General features: G+C 54.7%; 1 protein-coding gene across 1 annotated transcript in view; it reads left to right on the forward strand.

Moving 5' to 3' along the window:
• Positions 1-15,121, forward strand: part of OTOG (otogelin) — a 76,272-nt gene that overhangs the window by 39,273 nt on the left and 21,878 nt on the right. The window contains exons 28-34 of the mRNA XM_036326887.1: positions 1,449-1,565; positions 2,153-2,309; positions 5,145-5,171; positions 7,998-8,165; positions 11,560-11,838; positions 13,964-14,081; positions 15,025-15,104. Coding sequence (XP_036182780.1) covers positions 1,449-1,565; positions 2,153-2,309; positions 5,145-5,171; positions 7,998-8,165; positions 11,560-11,838; positions 13,964-14,081; positions 15,025-15,104 — 946 coding nt within the window. The remainder of the gene's footprint in view (positions 1-1,448; positions 1,566-2,152; positions 2,310-5,144; positions 5,172-7,997; positions 8,166-11,559; positions 11,839-13,963; positions 14,082-15,024; positions 15,105-15,121) is intronic.

Genomic DNA, 15,121 nt, shown 5'->3' on the forward strand with positions numbered 1-15,121 from the left:
ACAGTCTCTGTCTAGGAGAGATGACCACCTAGCAGGAGGGTGAGGCTTGTTGAAGCATCACCATCTTACCCACGTCTGTGCCCCCAGTGCCTGGCACTAGGTCTGGCACAGAGGAGAAGCCAAGAGAGACCCGTGTGGGTTGAGGCAATTTGAGAAGGCTTCATGAAGGTGGTGGAACTAGTGTGGTACTTAAAGAATAGGACAAACTTAGAAGGATGAGTATATCAGAGAGAAGACCTCTGAAAAGGGAGAACAATATTAGCAGAGGCAGAAATGAGGGGGGTGTCTGACTGAGGCTGCCAAGCTGTGAGCACTGACCCTGGGTTCTTGTCTTGGGTCATCAGGGACTTGGGTAACCTTAAGTCCCATCTTCTCTGGTCCTCTGTGAAGGGGTTGTGCCAGGAGAGGTATGGTGAATAGATTTCACCTCATCTGACAACTCTGATCCGCGAGAAGAGGCTGCCAGGGATGCTGTGTTGAGAGATATCTAAGACTTGTGTCAGGCTCAGTTGGAAGGAAAACTGATTAGTTATGTCTGCCATGGGGCAGCAGTGGAGGGTGGGGATGAGTGTTACATAGTCGCCTTTCCTGGACTGAGTAGTTTTAGGTCCTTAATTCTCTGTTGGGGAGCAGACAGAGATGCACCCATGTGGACTAGGGTCATGGCCTGGAGCTCAATGTCATCCTAAGGCGGGACAAGGCTGTTCTCACAGCCTCAGAAAGGTGTGCTCTGCCCCATTCTCGTTCTGGAGAAGCTGAGTGGTTGACTAACCCTTACTGCTCCCCTCCTTCCACCAGCTATTTCTCTCTTGTTACTCGCCTTGGGCATTTCCCCGGGAGGCTGTAGTGAAAATGTAGGCCTGAGGGAGGAGGGGGGTCAGCTGACATCAGGAAATCGTGTTATCTATAGCTGTGCAGCAACAGTCCCTCGGGCTAAACAGCAGTCAGCCATCCACACGTATGATCGGTTTCCGTAGGTCAGGAGTCAGGGCACGGCTTGCCCGGTCCTCTGCCTCAGGTACCACAGGCTGCAGTCAAGCTGTCCGCTTCGGCTGGGCTTTCCTTTGCTTCGGAGGGTGGGGTGGGTGGATCTGCTTCCTCGCCCACTCACGTGGCAGTCAGTAGCATTCAGTTCTTTGCAACCGGGTAACTGAGAGCTTCAGTTTTTTGCTGGCTGTTGTCTGGAGAGACTCCAGCAAGATGGGCTCTACAAATAATGCAACAGAGTCATGCAATCACTGACATAGCCACGTCCATCCATCACCTTTGCTGTCTTCTGTTGGTTTAAAGCGCGTTCTAGGCCCCTCCCACTCTCACGGGGAGGGAGTTATACAAGGACACGAACCCCAGGAGGTGAGATCAGGGGGTCACTCTAAGAGTCTGCCTGACCACATCTGGCAACAGGCGTTTGGGGGTAGGGAGGTCCACAGCCCTGCCTTTGCCCTCAGTGCCCAGACACCCTCGATGCCCGGGACACGTGTGTCCTGAATCCTCTCCGAGAACCGTTCGCCAAGAAGGAGTGCAGCATCCTGCTCAGCGAGGTGTTTGAGACCTGCCACCCTGTGGTGAGTGGGCCCCAGCCAAGGCCACTCCTGACCCCACCTTTCTCCTCGGGTCCCTCCTGCTCTCAGACCCCAACCCCCGTCACGCCTCGGGAGAGACACCTCAGGCCTAGAGGGGAGACCCATCGCTGCCGTTCCCTGCCTCCAGCTCAGATGAAATAGTCTGTCCTGTTTCTCCAGACAACCCAGGACAGACAGCAGGACAAACAGAGCTGTGCCCTTTCGAGCCTATCTCCACCTGGCTCTTCCCGGGGCAGGAAGTTCTTCTGAACCCCACACCCTCCTGCTGTGGCAGCGGCAGTAGAGACAGGAGAGCTGGGGCTCAGCTCTGCTCCGCAGCCTGCAGGCCCCCAAGGCAGCTGTCTGTGGCCCAGGCTGGCAGTTCATGCCCATGTCTGCTCCTCAGCCCCCCACCTCCAGCCCCGGGATCCAATGGCTTAGGCCCTGATCCTGCCTGCATGGCAGCTCACACCATCCTGTGGTCCCTTCGTGTTTCTGCTGCTCCCTGAGTCTGATTGGCATCAGCTGAGAAGCTTCCGGGCAAACATTCAGGGTCAGTCCTCTGACCTCTGACTTCTGACCTCCTCTAGGTTGATGTCACTTGGTTTTACTCAAACTGCCTGACGGACACATGTGGGTGTAGCCGGGGCGGTGACTGTGAGTGCTTCTGTGCCAGCGTGTCCGCCTATGCCCACCAGTGCTGCCAGCACGGGGTGGCCATCGACTGGCGGACCCCACGTCTCTGCCGTGAGTGTCCAATCACCTGAGGGGGAGAGTGGGGCCCTCTGTGGGCAGGCCTGAGGGGGACCATCACTCTGTCTAGCATTTGTTGAGTACTTATTCTGTGCCAGGCACCAGCTGCTCTGTGTGTATCATTCATTATCTAGAGGCCTAATGCACAAAAATCGTGCAAGGGGCTCAGCCCTCGCAGCCCTGGCTTCGTCCGGAAGGTCGTCCAGAAGGTCGTTTCGCTGTTTGGTCTAATTCACATGTTATGCTTTTATTAGTATAGTTTCTTTACCAACTCCCCTATGAAGAGGACTGTTTATTCCTGTTTTAGAGTTGAAGAAACAGGTTAGAGAAAGAGATTAAATAAGATGCTCAAGTTCACCCAGTGCAGCCTGGCTGTAACCTGTGCTCTTAACCACTGTGCTAGAGGAGTCAGGAGTCCTGGATTCCAGACTCAGAGCTGCCATTTGTGAGCTGTGTGACCTCAAACAAGCCCCCAACCTCCCTGGGGCTCAGTGTTCTCATCTGAAAAAGAATAGACTTGTCCCACCAGGTTTATTGTGAGGGTCAAATGGGATAGTGAATGTAAAAGCCCTTTGTCAGCTGAGACCTGCTGTCAGAGGCAGCCCAAGACATCAGTATACCTAGGGCCTTGTGGTTTGCAAACGCTTTTGGTTGCACACTCTTATCAAGTAAAAATATTTTGAACACACACACATATGCATACACAGGTACACATACATGTGTATATTATCAGCATAAATGTATATCACGAAATAGATAAAAAAGTAAATATTTTTAAAATGAAAAAGTATATAGAAATTTAAATGATTGATTATTGATTATTTCTTTCTGCATAACAGTGATCTTCCTGGTGCAAGCACGCCTCACTTTGCAGTGCTATGGTTATTACACAGGCCTGGGGCTGAACCCTCTGGGACTCAAGCTCCATCAAGCAGGGTGACCAGGGGACATTGCTTGCACTGAGCTGTAATCGAGGGTTCAGAGAACTGTACCTACCTTGCAGGGTGCTGTGAGGTTTAAATGTGGTAGCACATGTAAAGCACTCAGCACGATGCTCTAGCTATTGCTGTCATATGTCATGACAACGTGGGTGCTGGCATGTCCTGAGCCCTGGGGCTCCAGGCAGGATGACCTCAGGAGGAAGGGGGAGCAGAAGCGGCCCTTGGCTTCCCCTTTCTCTGCCTGTTTTCCCCTGAGACCCTTCCACCACCAGTGCCCTGGGCCCTCCTGCTGTCTGCTGCTCCCTCTCCTTCTCTGATACAAATCCTCCAGGAAGGAGAAGGGGACCCACACTGAACAAGGATCTGCTGTGCCCCAGGCCCTGTGCCTTCTGTGCGTTAACTCGCTCATCCGCAGGTGCAGGGCTGGGGCGAGGCGAGCGAGGCACTCAGTGGGGCACAACATAGGTCATATGTTGACAGTATATTTTAAAAATCAAAACGAATGTAAAAATAACTTTGATGAACAAAATACCAACATTTTAAGGAATGACAGGATTAGTATTATTGATTTTTCCCTTTTGCCTCGGGCTCCAGTATCACTCAGCAAGGTGCTGTCACTCATCCTAACTTTATTTTTAAAAATTTTGATATTTTATTCATTCTAGGGATTTTGCATTAATTTTGAAATTTAAAAAATGTTGATGAACATCAGTAGAAATTGGTTACTGAGATTTCTGATGCCTCCTTAAATTTTGCACCGAGGTGAGCCCTTGCCTTACCCGAGCCCAGGCATCACAAGTCTATGGGGCAGATTCTAGCTGTGGTCCCATCTCAGAGAGGAGGGCACCAAGTGACTAGAGGTTGCGTGACTTGTGCCAGTGTGCACAGCTGACCAGTGAGAGAGATGGGGTTAACCCAGGCCTGACTTTAGGGGCCCGGCTCTTGACAATCCTGGGTGACTTGCCATGAACCTAGTGCACACCTGAAACCAGAGGCTCAGAGATCTTCTAATTTTCTAGTTCCGTTTTCTGATCCACAGGTGAGGAGAGGCAGGTACTTGCCCAGAGCAGTACAGCAGATCAATCTTCTGACCCCTGCAAAGCAGTAGTGTTGATTAGGGGGTTTGGGCTGTGGGGTGGAGTTGGTGGCTCTCTTCAGATCACACCTATGAATGGAGAAGCCCCTCCTCACTTATCCCAGGTCTACCCAACTGGCTCCTCATAGCCTTGCTCCTGGATTTAGGCGCCCTTTTCAAGGTCCCCAGCTTACTCCAACCCACTGAGGACTGTGGCTGAGGAGCCAGGGGAAAAGGCTGTGTTACAAGACTGGGCCACTAGAGGGCGCGCTGAGCACACGCTTAGAGGAGCTTTTGACAGCCTGGTGGAAACTGCACCAGGGGAACTTGGATCTTGGACTCACCTGGTCCCTTTCCATCCAAGGTTCTTGACAGACTGACTTCTATCTGTGCTTGCTTTCCTCTGGGACCTTCCGCGACATTTCCGATTGGAACTCCCACCCCTTGATTCTAATCTTGCCCTTTGGGGACACACAAAGCAGACCCTTCTTCCCAACATCCTTCCTTCCTTCCTTCCTTCCTTCCTTCCTTCCTTCCTTCCTTCCTTCCTTCCTTCCTTCCTTCCTTTCTTTCTTTCCATAAATGCTCAGTGCCTCCTCTGGACCTGCTTTGAGCGTTGTGCAGGGGGCACAGAGAGGAGCCATTGTATTTCCTACAGCTCAAGATATCTGAACATAATGCCATGCCTGAATCTTGGAGTTTGGGAGGCAGGCCAGGTCCACCCCTTGGGGAAGGAGGAAGAGCTGGGATGCTGGGGCCGTGGCTCTGCCCATCTGTTCCAGCTTCCTAAGAAGGCTGATCTCTCTCTTTCAGCATACGACTGTGACTTCTTTAACAAAGGTAAGCCCATCCTCCCCAAGTGGAACCTGGGGGCTGGGGCACTGCCAGCCCTGACCTGATGCCACAGCAGCGGCAGGGCCCTGCTGGCCCTGGAAGAGCTGTGACATGGGGCAGGGAGGGACCCTGTCATGCAGAGAGAACCCGGACAGTGCAGGGCCCAGGGATGCCCCAGAACTCTATACCCAGAAGCTTATATGGAGCCCAGGCCAGGCCAGCTTCCTGGGGGTTGTGCTCATTAGGGCAGCTCCACCAGGAAGTAAAAACCAGTGGGCCACCCCACGGCCCTCCTAATCTAGCTCATCAGGCCCATGGGACACTCTCTGGGGTTTACCGAAGTTTTAAGTTGGCAACGGCAAATGCAAACTGCTCTTCCCAAGGATGGCCTGGCTCAGCCCCTCAGATTCGTCATCAAATTTAGCCAGGGTCGTAGGGTCCCAGAACACGCTCCCTCCCTGCATTAATCAGAGTGAAAACACAGGTCATAACTAGAGTGCAGACCCCAGGGAGGCTAATGTCCAGCGTTAGAGCCAATTAGTCAATTTAGTTGCTGGGGCCAGTGGGCAGTGGGAGGAGGGCTGCCCAGGAGTAGTTTCTGGCTCGGATCTCTGTCCAGCTGGGCCAAGGGCAGACCTTGGCAGAGCTAGATGCTCAGCAGGTCCTTGGTGTCATTCACCTTTGACCTCCAGTGCACCCCCACACCCCTCCCGTCCTTCCAGGCTCTGTCCTCTTGTCCAGTTCCCTGCATTCTCAGATTTTGGGTTGAAAAACATCTCCCTGGAAAGAGTACAGCAAGGAGAAGTGATAGGGGACCAATTAGAGACAAAGATACCAGTTAGGGGGTCTGAATGATGAGGGCTGGGCCAGGGTACAGCGTCATTCACAGGGACTGCAGTCCCCCTTATGTGTTAGCGCCTCAGGGCTCCTGATGGACAATTACCTTTAAGCCCTAAAGGGATAAATCTGTGATGGGAGAACTGTGGTCCCTGGGACAGGCGGTGTCTGCCTGACATCAGGCAAGACATTTCAGCAAGACGGCTCTGAGCAGAGTTTCTGCCTTCTGTGGCATTTTGGGTAGCAGTGACTGGCAAAGGACAGGCTGTTTCTAGCATCCTCCACCTCCCCACCCACCCACCCACCCGTCCATTCCTCACTTTGCTTTTCTCCCACACTTTCTCTGGCCCAAGTCCTTGCCGGGTGCTGGGGAGTTGATGGTTGACGAGAGCTGTCACGGGGGGCGGGGCGGGGGGCACTGGCTGAGCTGGCCCACACCGGCTCTCTAGAACCAACTGTGTGTCCCCAACTCCGCATTCAGTTGGTAGTTTGAAGCTGACCACCGGTGGGAGTGTTCACAGCGTGGACACTGCACTTTGGGGTTTTGTGTTTGAGGGCTGATTATGAACTGTGGGCAGGCACAGCGCTGCCTGACTCCCATCTAGGAGAGGAGACACACAGGGACCCCCGACTGAGATCCCTCATAGGAGCTGTGATAGCTGTGGCCTGTGGAGCCCAGCGGGAGGGCCGATGCTGGTGTGTGGCAGGAGGGGTGCAGGGAGAGCTTCACCGCGGAGGTGACATTTGAGCTGGGCCCCAGAGATGAGGAGGCGTTTGCCAGGCACAGGATGGGAGGACTATGCTGAGGGGCCGGGAGGGGGCAGCATGAGTGGAGACACGAGGCGGGGCACAGCAGGCTCTTTCAAGGAACAACAAGGGAAGCTTAGTGTGGCAGGGGCATAGGTGTGGGGAGGGGAGGGTAGGCAGGGGCTGGGCATGAAAGGCCCCCGAATTCAAGCTGGGCTCTTGGACTCTCTCCTGAGGGCAATGGGAGCTCCTGATGAGTCCCAGCATGGAGTGTTAGGAAGGTGACTCAGGCACTTGGGGAGGAGGCAGGGAGGTCACTTACAAGGCTGTTATAATTGTCTAGGACCGTGGTTGGCAAACCGCGGCTCGGGAGCCACAGGCGGCTCTTTGGCCCCTTGAGTGTGGCCCTTCCACAAAACACCACGTGCGGGCGCACACGTACAGTGCGATTGAAACTTCGTGGCCCATGCGCAGAAGTCGGTTTTCGGAAAAGAGACAGACGAAACAAGCATACAAGACGAGTGTGGATGGGAGAGTTGGAAGGGGTCGACCTCAGCGAACGCACCTCAGTCAGATTGAGGAGGTTTTTAGCAAAGGCCAGCTTAGGAGTACCCTAATTAAGTTAATAACAATGTACCTACCTATATAGTTTAAGTTTAAAAAATTTGGCTCTCAAAAGAAATTTCAATCGTTGTACTGTTGATATTTGGCTCTGTTGACTAATGAGTTTGCCGACCACTGGTCTAGGAAACCAGCCTATACTGACAGTGCAGGACCCCAAGAGACACAAAAGTGGCGCATGCTGGGAATAAGGAAACACTAGTGTGAGCCCAAGCCCCTGGCCTTCATCCCTCAGGCCGGGCTGGGCAGAGACCAGGTCTGCTATCTCCTCCCAATGGGGACTCTGAATAGAGCAGTGGCTGGCGGTGTAGAGTCTCAGGCAGGGGGACAGGCCCATGGAGAGACTTTTGGGAGGTCCTTATGACCCCTGGGGGTGACCTTGTTCCCAGGCTTCCTGTGAAGTTACTCAGGCGCTATGCTGGTCCCCCTCAAGGGTGACAGCCTCAAGTCCCTGTCCTTCCTTCTCATGGAAATCGAGGTCCCTAGAGCTTGGGGTGAGGGATGGGACCAACAGCACCTCTTTGGCACCCTCCCTCAGCCCCACCTCTGGCAGGGGTGGGCAGGTAGGGACGGGAGGTGGGCACAGGCCCCAGGAGGCAGGCCTCCTGACTGGCCCTTTCTCTCCAGCACTAGGTAAGGGCCCCTACCAGCTGGCCAGCCAGGGAGCTGGTGGTGCCCGTGTGGCCATGAAGGCGGCAGGCGGTGCCATAGTCCTGGTGAGCGCAGAGGATGTGGCCCCGGGGGACTTCGTGAACTTCCTGCTGACGGCTGCACTGGACAAGGCCAAGGCCCACGGTAAGGCCGCCTCTGGGGAGGCATTGCCAGAGGAGGGAAGGTGCTGAGGCTCTGACCCAAGCAAGTCAAACTCAAAGGCTAACATAGGCCAAATACACAAGGTTTACGTTTAAGTGGCCGCAAAAAACAAAAGCTTCAATTTCATAGACACATAGGTTTATTTCTATAGAGACATGCTGAATACAAAGGGCTGAAATAAATGAGTCATCGTTAACATAATAGACCATTTTAATAAAAATTAATATTTTTTCTTGAACATTAACTTACCAGACACTGAATAGCTGCACAAATGAATAGGCGTAATGCAAATAAACCTATTTTTCTTGTTCTCCAAAAGCGAAATATTTCCCGTTACACACACCAAGCAAGTCAGTACATGACTAATGATGTGGCAGTCGGCTGCTAAAATATTCGCTGCTAGTATTAGTGGAGAGAAATGGTGCGCCTGCGCGTAAGGTGCATCAGGGAAATAAATGCAACGTGATTGCAGTAATCAGTCATTAGTGAATGTTGTAGTTCGTTATTAATAACTATGCATAACAGGATATTGTAAAGATTAAGTTATGAAATATTTATTAAAACATTTCTTACACACCGTTATATTGGCTGGGCCACAAAAATATTCACTGTGGGCCGCATGCAGGAGGTTGACATGCTTGCTCTAAACTATCGAGAGTAGCTGAAGACATGTGGGGCTCCAGCTGGTGCCCCTTTCCCAACTGAGACAGGGTTTGACCTCAATCTCTTAGCTTCTTTGAAGAGACACCTCCCATCTTCTTCCTGAGAAACAAAACAAAACAACCAAAAACGGAGGCCAAAGTCCAGAGACACCTTTGTATCTAGCCTTACACAATGGCTGTGTTCCAGCAAAGCAGGTGGCAACACCGCTACTTCTCTCCTCCCTACTTTCTCCTTGCTCTCCCTTCCCCTCCCCTTCCTCCTCCTCTCCTTCCTTCTCCTCCTCCTCCTCCCCTTCCTTCTCCTCCTCCTCCCCTTCCTTCTCCTCCTCCTCCCCTTCCTTCTCCTCCTCCTCCCCTTCCTTCTCCTCCTCCTCCTCCTCTTCCTTCTTCTCCTCCTCCTCCTCTTCCTTCTCCTCCTCCTTCCCTTCCTTCTCCTCCTCCTCCCCTTCCTTCTCCTCCTCCTCCTCTTCCTTCTCCTCCTCCTCCTCCTCTTCCTTCTCCTCCTCCTCTTCCTTCTCTTCCTCCTCCCCTTCCTTCTCCTCCTCCTCTTCCTTCTCCTCCTCCTCCCCTTCCTTCTCCTCCTCCTCCTCTTCCTTCTCTTCCTCCTCCTCCTCTTCCTTCTCTTCCTCCTCCCCTTCCTTCTCTTCCTCCTCCCCTTCCTTCTCCTCCTCCTCCCCTTCCTTCTCTTCCTCCTCCCCTTCCTTCTCCTCCTCCTCCTCCTCTTCCTTCTCCTCCTCCTCCTCTTCCTTCTCTTCCTCCTCCCCTTCCTTCTCTTCCTCCTCCCCTTCCTTCTCCTCCTCCTCCTCTTCCTTCTCCTCCTCCTCCTCTTCCTTCTCTTCCTCCTCCCCTTCCTTCTCCTCCTCCTCCTCTTCCTTCTCTTCCTCCTCCCCTTCCTTCTCCTCCTCCTCCTCCTCTTCCTTCTCCTCCTCCTCCTCTTCCTTCTCTTCCTCCTCCCCTTCTCCTCTTCCTCCTCCCCTTCCTTCTCCTCCTCCTGCTCCTCTTCCTCCTCCCCCTCCTCCTCCTCCGCTCCCTTCTCCTCCTTTTTATCCTTCCCCCACCCCCTTCTCCTCTTCTTCCTTCCCTGCCCCTCTGCTCCTTCCTAGTCCCACTTTTGAGCCGGGATAGACTTTAAATGCCAAGGGGAACTGGCTGGAACCTTGACCCCAGCAGGGCCTCCTCCTGTGAATGGAGTGGCCGGCTCTTGACTTGCTCAGGTTATGCTCCTGAGTTCCAGGCGGGTGGGACACACACTGGAGCACACCTGGGACCCGCCTCCTGGGTCTCAGACCACCAGCAACCCCGAGGGCTTAGCGTTACAGGCATCGACCCCTCTCCAGAGTTCAGTGGTGCTTGAGCAGCCGCAGACCCTGCCCAGAGGGGAGGGACACCCCGGCTCCGGCCCTGCTCCACGCACAGCCAGAGTTCCCAGCAATGAGTGATGTTCACGGTGGTGTGAGCTGGAGGTGCAGTAGGAGGTGCCAGAGGAACCATGTCACTGCACGAGCGGGGCCTGGGAGTGAGGAGCCAGCACTGGGCCACAGGAGGGCCAGAAGTACCACCCCAAGAAGGATACTTCCTCCCCAGACATTGCTGACCCCCAGGTCTGTGTGAAGAAGGGTGTCTCACAACCTTCCAGATGTGATAGGCCATCTGTTAGTGGGGATTTTCTGTTCCCCACTCAATATTTTAGTCTAGTAAGGTCTGCACTAGAGGAAGTGTTGATTTTCCAGTGGTTTTACGGGCATATTAAGAACTCCAGAGCAGCCTGGCCTTGAGAGCATCACTGTGGGGAGGAAGAAGTTGGACCCAGAGTCCAGCCTCCCTCTCAGTCAGGCCTGGGTTTCGTGGGCAGCTGGGGGTAGGGGGGCAGACCCAGTGAGGACCCAGGCTCCCACCCCGATTCCATCCTGTGCTCCTCCCTCCCCACCCCCCCATACTATATACAAGGTACTGGACAGCAAAAGAGAAAGTGCCTTCCAGGTGAGGTCTTGGGTGGCTGCGTGGAGGAGGTGCATCCTTAGGGGTGGGAAAGATTGTGATGAGGACAAATGGAGAGTAGAGACTGTCTTGGGTAGGGAGGGGGATATCCAGCCAGCAGTGAGCCCCACTCTAGAAATGGGTCCTTGTGGATGTTGGAGAAAGGGTAGGGAAACAGGCTCTGGGCAAGTGCCTTCCCTCGGGGACACTGTGTTCCCATCTGGGGTTGGACTCAGGGTCCCCTAGTTCCACCAGCTCTGACCCCCTGGGATTCTGTGAGGAGCAGGACCAAGCTGGGGTCACTGAAATCTGGCAAATCACCAAGCCCAGCTTGTCTGGTGTGACCAATAAAACGTAACTCCACCAGGACGGCCGTGTCCGTCTGTTCTGGTCACTGTTGTGTCCTGGCATCTAGAATTGCACCTGGCACAGGGGGGCGTCCTCAAAGTGTTTGCGGAAGGAAGGAGGGAAGGGAGGGAGGTCGCTCACCTCCCGAGGTTTGGCAGTCGGTGGCTTCTCCAACCCTCCACCTGCCCTGGGGATGAGGAGGCTGGCAGAGGGGCAGCTGGCAGGCAGAGGAGGTGGGCCGACGGGAGGCGGGCGGGCCTGGAGGAGCAGGGCCTGCTCTCCACAGAGTGCAAGCTGTCCTGTGTCACTGAGAGTGCAGACGGGTGCCGGGTGTGTGCCCCCCATCAGGGCCTCTCTCTGCATTGACCTTACCATGTGGCTCTCTGCAGATCCAGATGTGGTATCCCTGGAGGCAGCGGACAGACCCAACTTCTTCCTCCACGTCACAGCCAACGGGTCTTTGGAACTGGCCAAGTGGCAGGGCAGCGACGCCTTCCACCACCACGCCTCCTTCTCACTGCACCAGGGGACCTGGCGGGCAGGCCTGGTGGCCCTGGAGTCCCTGGCAGAGCCTGGCTCTTTCCTTCACGTGTCAGGCCCCACGCTGGCCCTGCGGCCATATGAACACTCCGAGGTCTTCCGCCGGGGCACACTCTTCCGCCTTCTGGGTAAGTGTCCGCCCTGCCATCACCCTCAATTCCTCAGCCCCTCGCTCAACCGCCCTTCCTGCCCTCTCCTATTCCCCTTCCAAGGGCCCCCAAGAGATGGAATCCTCACTCTCCTGGCACCAGGAGGCCACGTGGGTGCCACCCTGAGGCGGGAAGTGTCCTGGCCTCCATGTTGGTGGCCTGAGGAGTGTGGGCAGCGTGGCTCGGGGCCCAGCCAGCTTCCCGGGTCCTGCCTACGCCCACAGGCCAGTCACACATCTAAAAATAGGGCGGCCTTTGTGGAAACACAGGGAGAGTGATCGTGGCGCTGCTTGCGCAGCTCTCTGGCTCAGGTTTCATGCTGATGGGGGCACATGCCCGCCCTGCGAACCGCAGCCTCTCCCTTCCCCCCACCCCCCGCCCCTTGAGGCCCGGGCCCCTGTGATGGGGCAGCACCATGTCCTTTCCAGCGAGGACTGGAAAGGGTCCCAGGGCTTTGCCATCCCCCTGCCGGTGTGCCTGCCCCTAATGACTTAGTCTCTGCTTGGACCGGGAGGGAGTGATCACAATTTCTTTACCGCTCCAGGCTGGCCTCTCTGACCCGTATGAGCACATGTGTGTTCATGCCTGTGAGGGCACCTCCCACTATATGGATGAACCCACACATGTGTAAATGTGTCTCCAGCCAGGCTGTTCACTGATCACCCCCACCCATACCACACACACACACACACACACACACACGCCAGGCTGGGCCAGCTCACGCTTACATTCAGCGGTCCTCCAGCCAGTCCACCAAGAACCCCACCCAGGACAGAGTCATCGCTGGCTGTGATGGCAGGGCTGTGTCCCTTTCTGGAGGACCCCGAGGCAGAGCGGGTGAGCCCACGCTCTGAAGCCAGACTGCCTTGGGTTCGAATGCTGACCGGGGTCCTTGGCGCTTGAGGAGAACCCCCTCCCTGACTGTTTCTTCACCCGAACAACGGCGATGTTTGCCTCAGGGTTACTGTGGGCGATCGAATGTATCTCGTGCGCTTTGCTCTGGGCCTGGCTCATAGTGAAGTTCTCGGTTCTGGTCCCAAGGATCTTGGAAAGCAGGTTTCTTCACAGGCAGCAGCAGCGCAGGGGTTAGGAAGTCAGGAAGGGGCTGCAGGGCGGGGCCAGGAGCAGAGACCCCCACGTGTGCCAGGGAGGTCTGGGGTCCTGTCTGCCTTGAAGCCCCGCAGAGGCTACACACGCTTCCCCTGAAGACCCTTCATCTGCCAAGGCCCTGGCCACGGGGCCTTTTATGAGGAACTCTGCCCCGGGAGAGTTTAATTTCCCCAGCAGCTTGTGTGCCTCAGTTTCTTCATCTATAAAATGGGAATAATAATAATGCTACTTCGTAAGGTTATTGTGAGGATGAATGAGTGCATACTTGTGTGAAATGTTGAGTATCCTACTTGGTGCTATTTGAGTCAGCTGTTGTTATTATTAGTAGCCCAAGTTACTAGGGGCAACAAAGACAGTGCTCAGACAAACTCCACGCACCCGGTCGGAGACTGGCTACTTCACGGAGGCCCTCTGGGAACCGGGGGGGGGGGGGGGGGGGGGGTTGGACTTGTAAAGAACAGCTCTCCTTGTCTGGGGCCAGATGCCCCACAGGGCCTTGGCTGACAGGGGAGGAGATTCCCCAACCCCTCCCTCACCCTCAGGGGAAAGCCTCCTGGCTCCCTGGAGGTCTGCAGTGGCCTGGCCAGAGGCAGAGCAGGAAGGATGGGGTTGTGTCCTGGGGTGCAGGGCAAGCCTGACCACCAGGGTCTCAGAGGGGTAGGGTGACAGGCAGCCTTATGGAGAGATCAGGGATCACAGCCTTCTCTTCAGTCACCCCTCAAAGCCCAACGCCAATGCCTACTCCATAGCACCCCCTTCCTCAGCCCTTCCACCAAGTTCCCTGACCCCACTCCATGGATCCTCCAGGCCCTGACCCCAACTCTCAGCGACAGTGTCCCCTGAGGTTGGCTTTTATTTATTTGTCCCTACTTTTCCCCCATGAGTCCATTTGTCTCTTCCAAGGGTGGGCGGGCGGGCGTGGGCTGAGCTGGATTGCTTCTGTGCTATGGCACTGATGCCCCATCCTCAGACTCTGGGGCGGCTGACTTTCCAGATGCCAAGCCATCGGGGGCTGCCTACCCCATCTGCGAGTGGCGCTACGATGCCTGTGCTAGCCCCTGCTTCCAAACCTGCCGGGACCCCAGGGCAGCCAGCTGCCAGGACGTGCCCAGGTGAGATGGCATGGCATCAAGGTATGCGCATTAGCCTGTAGAGCAGCGGTTCTCAACCTGTGAGTCGTGACCCCTTTGGCGGTCGAATGACCCTTTCACAGGGGTCGCCTAAGACCATCCTGCATATCAGATATTTACATTACGATTCATAACAGTAGCAACATTACAGTTATGAAGTAGCAACGAAAATAATTTTATGGTTAGGGTCACAACATGAGGAACTGTACTTAAAGGGCCAGAAGGTTGAGAACCACTGCTGTAGAGCATACATATGTGGAAATGAGTTTGTATGTCATCTGTGGCAGAGGCATAAGCATATATCGAGGTGTGTGTGTACTCACATATACTTATATACACATGTGTGCTGTGTGTATGAGGGGTGTGTACCAGATGAATGTGCCTCATCTGAGCATATGTGAATATCTGTGCACAATGTGCGTATAGCTGAGCCCTGTGTGTGTTGTGTGTACAAGGTTTGCCTGGGCTTGTACAGCTGTGTGCACACATGTGTCTGAGCTGCGTGTGTTTGGGTGTTGGTGCAGCTGTGTGCATGAGCGTGTGTGCACTGATGTTTGTAGTGGTCTGTGTGGACCTGTATGTATATCTGTGTGAATATTTTTGAGTCCTGCAGGCATGGGGGCGTGTGTGAGAATGTGCCTGGATAGAGGCACATGTGAGCACATGCAAGTGAGTGCACAGTGTGTGCTTAGCTGGACCTTGTTTGTGTGTTTCCCTCTCGGTCTGAGGGCAGGATGTGCAGCATGTATGTTGGGGTATGTGTGCTTCTGTGTGATATGTGACAGGATATGGAGGTTCATGGGAGTGTGTACATGATAAGAGCACACACACATCATAAGAAAGGACGAGGCCCGTGCTCAATGCAGGTGAAAAGAGCTGACCCTCTCACATTCCCGACCACTAACCCTCCCTGCTCTGTCCCCAGGGTGGAAGGCTGTGTGCCGGCATGCCCCACCCCCAAGGTCCTGGATGAAGTCACACAGAGATGCGTCTACGTGGAGGACTGTGAGTGGCCTGCACTT

This window comes from Myotis myotis, unplaced genomic scaffold (assembly GCF_014108235.1).
Source record: "Myotis myotis isolate mMyoMyo1 unplaced genomic scaffold, mMyoMyo1.p scaffold_m19_p_10, whole genome shotgun sequence".
Taxonomy (NCBI): domain Eukaryota; kingdom Metazoa; phylum Chordata; class Mammalia; order Chiroptera; family Vespertilionidae; genus Myotis; species Myotis myotis.